Raw genomic sequence first — 12,762 nt, 5'->3', positions numbered from 1 at the left:
TACAATATTACTGACTCCTTGGGGTAGAATAATTTTCACTAGAGCTATGACAACATCCACCAACTTTCCTCAGCCTGCCATGCAAATAAAGGACTTTCATAACATCCTGTGCAAAAGCTGAGCATGGGAAAAACACCCTACATAATGTAATAAGCGCTGACCACACGCTTCCTTCACAAACCCAGCCTAACATTCTGCTCTGGTACTGCTCTGGATTTGTACAGTTTAGACCGGGATGGGTTCCAGTCCTGGACTTCAGCAGGTAGAGGAGAAAGGGCAGAACTTGCCTTCAAATAACATGAGACCTCAGAAAAAACACTGCTCATCTGTATAATTATATCCACCAGCAAAATTATCATGGTTAGTGTGTTCCCAACCACCCCAGCTCTAGGAATCATGCAAATGAGAAACATTTGGTTTCACTTAACAAAAAGCTCATTTCCAGCCTTCATCTTAAAAAAAAGCACTAAAAGGGCCTTCACATAACCACCTAGTCCTTCCCAGCCCCAAGGCACAGCACCTAAACTCCTTTATTCCCAAGAGATGTTAGTCCAGCTGATCCTTAAACACCAACGCCGCGGTTCAACGTTTTGCTCAAGCCTCTGTTGTGGCATTTCATTGCACTAGACAAATACTCAGGGGGAAAGAAAAAGCTTAAAATACAAGTTTCCGCATGCACCTTAAATATGAACAAAATACCACTTCCCAGAAGAGGTCCTAAAAACAGAGAGCAGAGCACAGAGGGGAAGAAGATCTCCCGACAGACACAGCCAATTAACCTTTCGACAAAATTTTTAAGGATTCAAATTCAGATTTTTCTGCCCCCTTGCACCTCTGGGGCTCGTCACACTTGCCACAAGGCAGCACTGATCAGAGCCGTGTCCTACCAAGACCTGGATTTGATGGAGACACTGGCCCCAGGAATTGCTTCTGCACTGACCACGCTCAGCCCAGCCCATACAACTCAGTACGCTTCTCATTAGCTGCCTCGTGGAGAGCTAAAGCTTTTAGAAATGAATAATTATTCACTCTTTTGAACTCTCAGTCTCCAACAACAGAGATACCAATTAAAAATGTAACCATTTTAGTTTATTAAATGGTGGTAAACAGCTTAATTCTACTGAGCTCTCCTGCAGCCTTTTATATCTAAGTATTGCAATACAAGGTATAAACGGAGCATGTGAATTCACCTCTTCCAGACTAACTGGGGATGACTTGCACATGTAGGATGAGATCAGCGTTAACACAGCCTGGATTCACCAGGGCTCTTCAGTTCTTTGCTGTATTTACCTTCATGTGATTAAGTACCTAATTACACAGACAGTGCTAATAGCCAGGGGATGAAATTCAGAGCTTTTATAAGCAAAGGGAGTTCTTCTACTCAGGTCATCCACCTAGGTGAGGTCTGAGCTTGACTTTATACCTCATTTCCACAAAGATCGATTTGCTGACGGGCAGACAGATGGGCTGCTCACCAGCAGGGGACTGCCAGTATTAGAGTTTTTTTTAAAAATAGTTTGGCTATAGAGACACACAAGGCATGGTTTACACAATGGTATTAACAGTACACAACCAGAAACATAAATCCTGGAGATCAATTTTGGGAAGGGTAAGATCTGATATGCAAGAGAAGACCAAACAGCATCACCCTTCCTGGGATGAGCTGGTAACCATTGTCTTTAAAAGCAAGAACACAACCGTCTGTACATGCTCAGGAGCAACGTTTGGTGTCCAAGAAGCTACTAACCTCAACAGACCATGCATGGACAAGGGCCAGAGGAAGGAGAGGGTTAATAGTTATTCTGTAATGCCTGAAATAGGTACAGAAAACCTCAGAAAATATCACACACCAGGTCTTTTCCACTTTTCTGCCCCTAGGTTACCATGTTATGATACAATTTTGAGTCAGTGTTGGTACGGAGAGGACACCTGCTCTCAGCAGAACCCCCATCTCCCCAGGTACCACCACACCGGGGCCCGCGGTTTGGTGCTGGCTGAGACAAACCAGAGCAAACGCGCTGATGGTTTTTGGCAAGGAAACGCTGCCACTGAAAGCTGCATGCACGAGTTGTCGTTTTCAAGGCAACAGCATTTCGTGTTTTACAGGCAAATCTACTCTGAAAAGGAGCATTGAAAATTGGCACTTTCATCCCTCCCAGACACACTCCTTGGGTATATTTGGTTTTGTATTCACAGGTCTAGATGATAACAAGCAAGCCTATATTCTGCTGCCACAGGAGACAACGTCTGATTCAACTTCTGTCTCCTCCTTTCCTCATGACAAAGCAGCACAATCATTTTTTAAGCTAAAGACCACCTAAGCTTTTATAATAAAACCACATTAAAAAAATCACTTTAAAAAACAGATTAAAAAAAGTCATCTTACACCACTTTTCCCCCTTGACTTGAAATAGCAAGTAACAGCAAGCACTGAGCTTGATCTGTGTGCTTCCCCACCGCTACTTGCTCATCCACACATACAGGGAAGATGAATACCCAAATCCCAAATAAACCCACTCATTTTGAGAGCCTCAGGACAGGACTGATGAGAAAACCAGTTCCTAAGATTTGACCATCCCATTCTCTCCCAAATTGGCCCTTTCTGAAAAATCTTTGGGCCTAAAATCTAAATGCCAGCAACATTTCAGACTCTTACTGAAAACTAACAATGGAAAATAAGTGTAAAAGGTGAAGTGTGTGCTCCTGTAAACCTGGGGACAGAGTGGGATCCTTACCTGCCAGTGCCTGGTTCACCTTGCTGGGTTTGGACATCTTGACCGGCAGGTTTGGGGCACTAAAGAGAGAAAAGAAAAAAGGGACCAATTCAACAGCATAGATAATCACTAACAGAAAAGACAATTCAGCAACACACTGTTCTCTCTTGAGTGCCAAGGGCCTGAATATATTAACAGGGATTAATTGTCCCAACAAGTCCCACCTGCAACCCCTACCCAAGCACCCTCTGCCCAATGGTTCAGCAGCTGCATTTAAGAAGCCCAGTCCTTGCCAGAGTAATCTAGTAGGTTTATTTATCTCCAAGGTGGACCTCAGATCTATGTTGTAGGTAGCTGTTTCCAGTTCCATCTTTTCCTGGCTGGCTGCTGGGCCTGACTCATGCTTCCCTCTTGCTGGTACCTGCTGGTGGACCCTGTTGTCATCCCCCTCCTCTGATCCTGGGATGCATCCCTGCTCTTGCTGCTCCACCACAGAGCCTCCCATGAGCAGCTGACCTGTGTTACAACAGACTGCTGCACCAGCAGGTCCATGGCACCAACATGCAGCCAGGAACCACTGGGATGTGGCAAAGTTCATCTTAATACTTCCAGGTGACTTGGTCTCTAGACAGAGAAACAAACTCACCAGAGCGTGAACCCCCATGCTTATGAGAAGTTGCAGCTGTACAGATCAAAGGAAGCATTATCAGCCCCTGCTGCTTTCCCAATGGGGAAACTGAGGCAGGGAAAGGGCAAGACGAGTACTTGAGCACAAACAGCTGCAGCCCTGGGTTGAACAGAATCAAGCCTTGACTCTACCTGTTCATCCCAAGAGTTACTGCAAGATGTGGGAACAAAGGACGAAAGGCTGAAGGAGACTTAGAACTGAGTTTGGCACCCACCTGCCCTTGGAAACCAAGAGGATCTGGACACCAAGCATCGCTTTCAGATTTGTAACCTACTTGTTTTGGCATTGTTCCCCAGCACTGGCAGCTGCACCTCAAGCTCGTTTGGGACACAGGGGCAGCCAGGGTCATGCAATGAGCTGATGGCAGCAGTTAGGAAGGAAATGGTGAGCAGCAATACGATGGGGTCACGAGAGGAGAAAGCAAGCTGGATGCACACGAGCAGAGCAGGAACATTTGACATCCAATGTGCTGGCACAGATGTCACCCACGGACTTTGTCTCAAAGAACTGCCCAAAACACCCCAAATTCCATCAAACCTGGCCAGCTACTTGGGTATTCATGGGGCAGACTAAGGCAGCCAAGTGCCCAAATGCCACCTGCTATTCTAGGGAGGGAACCTAATTCCTTCCAGCCTGGATGCAAAAGCTGTCACTGCACCCAAAATAGCATCACAGACAGAGGGCACCCTTTTCAGCCTTGCTAAAATCTTTGTCCACGTTTCCATGACAATGACCAGAGCCAAACAGATGTGTCAGTGACACGTCTTTCACCCTGAAGACAGGGACACACACCCACCACCCTCTTCTCCTACCTGTCACAGTTTGAAATAGGTTCCCACACATGTGCTGAGCTCCCCGGAGAATCCCCCAGGCAAGACCCAGGGCTTGGTGCTGTGCTGACAGCCTGGACAAGCGAGACCGGCTCTTCCAGACCCTTAAAAAGCTCTCCAGACTGCAGAGGTTTCCCTTCTGCCTCTTTCAAAGACTGTGTTTTCCCCTCCGCTGCCCCTGATTTTGCAATGTTTTCAAATGATGCAACAGACTGTTCTTGCTACAGCCCAATTCAAACTCATTGACCACAGTGGAAATCCTCCCTGGAGTTTCAAAGGGCTTTGTTTGAATCAGATGCTATGACTTCATTTTATGACTTTTTTTTCTTTCCTGATTCAGCCTCTTCGTCACAACTCTTTCTCAGGTATTTCCCTCCTCTGTCTCATGTCTTTGCTTCGATTCTGCTCCAGCTATGATGCTCTTCAGATGATAGGCAGTAGCAGGGCTGCTTCCCCTCCAGCTGCAGACAGGGAGGGTATTTGAGGACCAGATAATGACACAGAACTTGAGAGAACTGCTCCCAAAAATCAGTGAGGTCTCCTCCGAAGGCAACATGGTGCCTGGCACCCTCTCCAGCCTGGTCTGTGACCCTGCTGGTGAGTGACACTGAAGAGCTTGTGCTTCATCGTCATACCATGAAGGGCAGCAGCCACCTTGGGTACTTTCACTTCCCCGTCGAAGGTAAAAATACAACAGGCCACAAAGTGGAACCTTCTGCTCTGCCAGAAAAGCATCCAGGAGATCCCAGAGTCATTACACCTGAGGCTGAAGAAAGCAAACCCAGAGCTGTTCTGGGAAGGAACCACTGGTAACAACGCTTTGAGACAACCGGCAGAGAAATTCCTCACTCTGCATTGCAAGGCTCAAGCCCAAGTGACCCAGGAGCTAGAGCTTCTATGCAGTGAGAAGAGCCCTTAGATTTGCAGAGGGAAATGGATGAGCAATTGATGCATTTTGCAAGCAATCAAGTTTTGGAAGCTGTGAGTGCACCGCAGATAGATCACTGCCCATCAGGAAACAGTTGCTGATCAGCTGCACCCCTGGTGTAAAGGCAAAGTGTGCTGGCTTTGACTGCTGGGAGGCTTTATACCAACTGATGTGATGATGGAGGAATCAAATACTTCTTATTTCACAAGGGCTAAACACAGGCACATTCTGTTAGCAGCATCTCAGCTAACAACGTTGTAGGATGTGCTTGTAGAGTGATTTCTTCTACATCTGCAGAAAGCCCCAGAGCTGCAACTCATGAAATCAAGGGCAACTCATGCTGCTTTAAGGCAGCTCTGCCACAACACTGCCTGGGTAGATTTTTAGCCACAGAACATGGGAGGATGTGTTGCCACACCAAAAAGGGTGCAAAAATGCTACTTGGAGCCTATCCTGGGTCTGAGGTGGGTTTATTTGGAGGAATAAGATGAAGAGGTAACAAGGAAGAGTGTTGCTATTGTAGTATAAGATGGGCTGTGCTCGAAAGCAGGGTTGCCGGCAGCAGAACGGATGTATTTAGTTTATCAGATCAGATTTGAGCTACTTCAGTATCGCTGTATTGGTGCTGGCTTCTGGGACAGAGCCAGAGCCAGAGCCAGGCTGGAGCAGGGTCCTTCAATTCTGTCCTGCCGTTCTCTGCAGCTCCTGCTCTCCTGCTGCTCCATACACAGAGGTGACCGAGTGCAGCAGGGGTCACCGGGTTGTGAAGAAAGGGACACAAAATAAGACCCTGTCCTCTAAGAGTCAGGAAGAAGATCCTGATCAGATCTGCCATCCTCGGTTCCCTAAGCAGAGCACAGAAATCCACTCCAAGAGGCAGATAGGGCAGACTGATATTTCAGCATGACAAAATCAGTCGCTTCTCCAGAATTTCAAGATACTGCAACACGGGTGAGACAGCAAAGCACAAGACTGGAGAGGAAGCGTGCTGCCTGTGATGCTGCCGCTTCAAACACTGGGCGGATGAGTTTGAGCTGAACATCACCTAAGTTGCATGTACACAAAGGTCTAACCCTGCTCCCAGGGCCAACTGAGTACATGGTGACACTAATGACCATCCAGCAGTTGCTCCCCTACCTTTCTTCTCAAGATGATGCCAAAACCCAAACCAAATCTCTCTAAAGGAGGGCTTTTTGGTGCGCTGCACACAGCCACATGGATCTGTGGTTTTGCTCCTGGCACCAGCCAGAGGAGATTCCCCTGGTGCTCCTTGGGAAGAGCACTGGCAGCAGAACCACACTGGCTATGAGGGATGTGGAACCAGCCACAATGGGGTCAGCAGAAGCAGAACTGAGCAGAACCCCTTCTTGCCACCCGAGGGAATTCGTGGCTGTGCCTACGGACAAAGCAGCTGAAAGATGCCAAAGAGGAGGGAAAAGGGAAAGGCCCTGCCCAGGTTCTAGTCCCTTGGTTATACCTACTGCTCCTACAAAGCACAGGCATTCCCCATGGGAGATCTGGGGGACACAGCACCAAACCCTTCCAAGGAATACCATGATACTATAAACATCCTTCCTCAGTCCCCAAGGCCCCCATTCCCCATGCTTTTAAACAAAATTTCCCCCCCCAAGCTACCTGCTTTATTTGTAGGCACCACCTAGACCAGCACCCAGAGCCACACAATCCCAGAGAGGCCAGTGGAGCCACAGCAGGGATCTACCTGCCTGGGGCACCAATTAATACATCCCCTGGCAGATTGCTTCCCGCAGCTTTACTTGCTCATATTACAACCAGGCACTCCTTACTGCATTTCAGGAGTGCCTGTCTCTGTAATTATCCCGCACAGCGCAGGGAGCGGGGCAGCTCTTGCCCCAGGGATGGGTGCTTTACCACCAGGGGCAGAAGGACGATGCCAGGAGGTGGCTGGGAACTGGGGGAGTTGGTCCCCACTTCACAGATCCGGGTAACAGCGCTGAGAGAAGGACACTGCCCTTGCTGTGGCACATTCAATCTGCAGATTTCAGTTCTGTGAGAGAGGCCGGATTTGTTAACTATGCTTAATACAGAGGAGGAAACGAATGCACCAAGAAGTAAAATAACTTGCCCACATGTATTTAATACATTAGCAGCAGAGCCAAGGATATTAGTGTCTGTTTAAGCCTTGGCACTCCTCTCTGGATTTTCCAGAGACTTTGACCCTCTTGAGAGCACAGGGAAATTAAACCTGTGTTTTGAAGTGCCTGAGCTCCACCCTCTCTCACCCAGCAAGCAGGAAATATATTTAATCACCACCAATGCCACAAACACTCAGGCATGCCTGTGCTACTAACAGCCCGCACTGGGGGGTATTCCTGCCCATGTATTAGATGTGAAGGAAGAAATAAATGTCACAGCCACACAGGGACTTAGGCAGCTTTCCAGGATGAGCTGCACCTCTTTCTTAGCCCTGCAGGAGAGCTGTTTGCTTCCGTGCTCCCATTTTTAGCTGCGTTTCCTAGTGAAACTAGGTGTACACAACCACATCGTCTTTCAGCCTCTCCCTAATAGCTTTTGAGCCCTTCTGCCAGTTGCAGCTCAGCTCCGAGAGGAAAGAGCTGGGTCATCCCTGTAAGCTTTGTGAAGATAAGCAGTTTTGTACATGCAAGTAATCTGCCAGGGCTGCTTGGGAGCTAAAGGCTGTGGGGTGAACACAACTTTTATTAGACATCAGAGGATCCACCGTGGCCCGCTGCTCCCTTCAGCCTCCAAGCACGGGCCAGCACAGGAACTGCACAGCACAGCTTAGAGAAATGAGCAATGCTACATACAGACAGAAAAACTTGGTGGGATAATTAGTGCAGGATAATTAGAACTTCACCTTCACAAAGGCCAAGCTATTCAGTGATGCAGGAGGAGAGAGGGCAGCGATTGCAAGGGAAGGGGAACAAACACCAAGTGGGAAAGATGGGGAACCTATGGGATAAAATAAGCCAGGAATGTTCCGGGCTTAGGAATTAAATGAAACATATTGTTAGAGTTTGCTACTCGGGTTTCCCCTAATTCACAGAAATTAGAGTAATTTTTGCTGGAACATGGGTTTCGGGAGCCTGAGGCTGTAACCCCAGCCAGCAGCAATTACACCCGCATAGCAGCATTTCCAACTCAAACCCAGCACAGGGCGACAGGGGAAAAGCCATTGAGCTGTCAGCCGGTGCTGAAAAACTCCCTTTCACATACAGCACTAATACTGGAAGGTGGAGATTGTCCCCTTGCGTGCATTTGTCTGTCTGGCAGGGAGGAAAGGGAGCACCCCTGGCAAAACTAATCCCAAAGGGCTGGAGATCCAGACATTGTGCACCACCTGTGAAAAGCCACCAACGCACATCTTTGTTGTGCCCTTTTCTGGGGTCCATCTGGGTGTTTCAGCCCTATTTGAAGGTGACTGGAACAGAGAAGCATTGCGGATGCTTAAGATGTCACGAAAAAAAAATCAGCAAGTGCAAAGAAAGCACCAGAAAAAGACCGTGAGAAAGAAGAACAGGATGCAGGAAGTTACTTCACTCAGGTGACCTCAAAGAGGGAAAGTCCTGATATGACAACACAGAAAATATCTCAAGATTCACCATCTTGCTTAAAATACAAATGAGATTCAAAATAAACCTCAAACCCCTGTGCCTTGTGTAATTAGCAGAGTGTGCTTTCAACACTCTTCTAGATCTCTTATCTCTGTATTTACTCAGGGGAGCTTGGACAGGTAAATCAGCCCTGGCAAGTTCTCCTTTAGTTTTTTGGGTGCTCACACAGTGGTTCAGCACCTGGATTATTTATGGTGAAATGCATGTACTGCCCTGTACAGCTCCAGCCCTTTACAGAGGGAGCAGTCAGACAGCCCTTGCTTGGTCCTCGATTTATGGTGACAGACAGTGCAAGTATTGTCACCCAGCCAGGAGAGGGTCACTGAGGAAAGATGAAGGCAAGGACATGGCAAATGAACCTTGCAAGGCAAGACCCAGCTGGATTTGAAATCATTTAGAGTCCTGCTTGTGCTTCCAGTCCCCCAACATCGTAACAGTGAAGCACCACGACACCTCAACATGTGTGAAACAAACCTCTTCAGCGATTATCCAGTAGCACCTCTGCTCTGCATCAGCATCTACCCTAACGAATAGCCTGGACACCACTCAGAGTGTTAGTGTCACCCCATTGATCTTGGATAGAGAGGGACCAATATGCTTCCAGGTGTCAAAGGAAGGGGGAGTAAATTACTGATTTGGTTTTCTTAACATCTTCAAAGTGGATTTTAAAAAAATCCTTGATTAAATCTATGTCTTTGTGGGGTTTCTTTTTTTTTCTTCCCCTGCTTGTTCACCTTAAAAACATTCAACATGAACTTCCTGATTTCATCAGAGAATTCACAAGGTCTCAGCCACATGCAGTGAGTCCTGTGGTCCCTCCTTGCATGGGAAGAGCTTTGAATCTTCCACTCTATGTTTCCCATGTATTTTGAATTAACTAAAGGTTGGTCCCTCTCAAAGTTGTTTTTAAGTGTAACCCAAAATATCATCAATCCCTATTCATTTTCTCAGGCCTGCAGAATTTCAACCTGACTGCTTTCTCCAGTGGTTCAGGAAGATCAGTAGACCAGGACTGTATTTCAAGTGGGAGAAAAGAAGAGGAAAGCAGAGGAGAAGCCTTTTCATCCACTGTACTGGACACAAAGGCACAAACCTCTCTCTTCTTCTAGGGAGAAGACCCTTGTAAAGTCCTCTGGGACAGAGAGGCTCCTAGATAACAAAGACCTGAGCACAGCAGGTCTCTTGGACACACGTACAGTATTAAAGGTGAATTTGGGTCTGTACCTGACTCCGTTAGACGCAGACAGTCCTGTGCTGGGGCCCCCAGCTTGAGGCAAAGCCCAGGTGCTCTGTGCATTGAGTCTCGGTGTTGACCTTGCTCCAGACAAAGTCGGTTTGTTATAGGGCACGAAGCCAACGCTGGAAGAACTTACTGACGCTGTCCTACCAGGAACCTGATGAGAAGTGGAAGAGTTGGGAAAGTTTGTCATGGAGTGGCGGGTAGCGTGTTGTGATGGGACCAGTCCCACTGTTCAGCCAGCACTGCTGGCAAGAACAAGCCACCCCCGTGTGAAGAGGTGCCGGGGAGGCCATCACCGGGTACGGGGCATCCAAACGTCTCTGAACGCTGCGGCGGAACCTCGTGGTCTTGTTGGTCTGGACTTGAGCCACAAGGTCCACTTCGTAGTTGTAGCCCAAGGGTCCGAGATCTACTTGGTGCTGGTTCATGGCATGGGCTTGCTCCAGGAACACGCAGACGTTCATCTCGTAGGGGGACCACCCGCCTTCATCGTTCTGCCACTCCCAGACGATGCCCTGGCCAGCGGCAGAGTCCCCGGGGAAGAGGTGCCTGCGGACAGCCCGCATCGTCCCTGCATGGGGAGAGGGGAAAAAACATGAAATCATCTTGTGAGCAGCGAAATAAGTGGGATCTGGTCTCAGGAACTTGCTTCTGCACAGATCCACAGTGTCTACATCACAGTGGTCTTCCTCACCTCTTCCTCAGCAGGGGCACTAACAGACTTTCTCTTCCCGACAGGGCTGGGATTGGTTATGAAGCTCAGAGAAATGTAATACCCCCAAGATCCCCGTCCCTTTGCCAAATCTGATAGTGAGCTGGCAGCAGGTTCAAAAGCTGCTGGGAGGAAGGGTGGGAAAGAAGGGAAGGAGAGAGGATGCGGAGGACAGACACACCCGAGCACAAAGGCACAGCGATCACATATGCCTCCCTGACGCTAAAATAAGTTAAAAAAAAATATGTCAGGCTGAGGCACAGATCTGGTTAAAGAAAAGAAACAACTCCCACAGCCTTGACAACAGAGTAACTATAGAGACATGACACCATCGGGAAGTGCTTTGCAGAAGCACTTATGGGGCTTAACACCCACTTTGCTACAGGGGGTCTGGGCAACTTTTCTCTTGGGGGAGCAGGTGAAGTGCCACAAGGAGGAGGATGACTTTGGAGAGGGGACGGACAGGGTCAGCGTCTCCTGGCTGCTGGGAGACACAGCAAGACTAGAGAGGAGAAGAAAATGAAGTAATTTGGAAACCGGAAAGAGCAGCTGTTCAGACAAAGAAAGACAAATGAAAGCAGAGATGCTGCTCTTGCAAGGCTGCTCGACAGCAACAGCGGGAGCTCAAAACCCCCCGGCAGCCTGGCTCTCCGGCGTGACTTCACTCCTGGTGAATTTATTCCTTTCTTTATAAAAGAAAAAGCCTAATGAGAGGGAGGTAAGCCACCCTACAGGACAGAAGCTCTGCAACCTCTGCAAAAACAGGTTCTTGCAGCAGGGTCAAAACTGCTGGTGTTGGGAAAATCCTCAGCAACACTCTGCACTGAGAACGAGGAGCAGGAAATGCCACAGGGCAAGCAAGTCTGGGGATGCAGGAGGAGTTCAGAGAATAACAGCACCAAGAAGAGAAAAAAAAAAATCAAGATAAAGCCACCTAAGAGGTCATGAGAGTTATGACACTGTGCTTTAGGACCCCAGGTGAAAACAGGCACACTTACAAGTATTTGCACCTAAAGCCTGTGGAGAACTGTCCCAGGATACCCATTGGCAGGTCTGAAGCTAAAAGCACCAGAGAAAGGATTCGAGGAGTCTGTAAGCAACCTGTATGTTTAACATCCCAAAACAGCATCAGAGAGAAGAGCTTTTAGGAGTCAATAACAAGACCAAAGCTACGCACTTGGAAAACATTCCCCTTCCCCCAGGCTGGCAGAGAAACATCCATTCCTCCCCGGGTGGGCAAACAGCTGTGGCGAGAGGACAACTCCTGCTGCTCCCTCACATTCGCTCCCAGCTAATCTGCCTCGACCAGCAGCTGAAACCCACAGCTAATCCTGCCCACAAGATCCCCCAGCACAGCTGTCATTCCCCGTTGGTGGGGATACTGGTCCCGTTAACACTGGCTTCCTGTTATTCTCCCTGGCTTCCTTTGAAGAGCCTATTTGTCTGTCTAATAGCTAATGAGCAGAATACAACAGCCTATTTTTTGCTCTGTTTAAAGATTTTTCATGGGGATGTTTCCTGCGGAGATTCTTTTCTCCAGCACATGACAAAGGTCAGCTGGCTGCTCGCTCAGAAAGGTTCACGTTTTAAGGCAGAGCCTTGTAGAGAGAAAAAGCTTTGCTTATAACTGGGTCGTTGAAAAGGGGATATGAGAGTGTTTCCAATCGCCACGTTGTAGAGCATACAGGTACTTGCGGAGGGAGGCTCACAGACCTGGTTGTTCTGCTCAGCATCCCTCCAAATCAATGGGAAACGCAGCAGGAGAGCTGTGAAGCGGAATCAGCTTTTTGGTTATTAACGACTCAACCACAGATCTCATCCGAGGAAAGCTGAGATCACGTCAGCCAGTGTCATTTCCAAAATTGTGTCGGGCTGTTCCCCAGAGGCGACCAACTCCAAATGACCCTGAGGTGGACGACATTCACTAGGTGCTTTGAGATCTCTCCCAAGGGTCTAAAGAGATACAGACCTTCGCAGAGTGACAGCTCCACTCATGGAGAAGTATGTCCCATTCACACTGGGACACATCTTTCACC

At 48.2% G+C, this 12,762-nt stretch overlaps 1 protein-coding gene across 1 annotated transcript in view; it reads right to left on the bottom strand.

Annotated features, from left to right (window-relative positions):
* The window catches only part of DTX2 (deltex E3 ubiquitin ligase 2), a 31,708-nt gene that overhangs the window by 12,739 nt on the left and 6,207 nt on the right, over positions 1-12,762 (bottom strand). The window contains 3 exon segments of the mRNA XM_065037067.1: positions 2,736-2,794; positions 9,999-10,213; positions 10,215-10,585. Of these exon segments, the coding sequence (XP_064893139.1) occupies positions 2,736-2,794; positions 9,999-10,213; positions 10,215-10,585 (645 nt within the window).

Source organism: Columba livia, chromosome 20, assembly GCF_036013475.1.
Source record: "Columba livia isolate bColLiv1 breed racing homer chromosome 20, bColLiv1.pat.W.v2, whole genome shotgun sequence".
Classification (NCBI taxonomy): domain Eukaryota; kingdom Metazoa; phylum Chordata; class Aves; order Columbiformes; family Columbidae; genus Columba; species Columba livia.
This window is presented reverse-complemented; position numbering and strand designations above follow the sequence as displayed.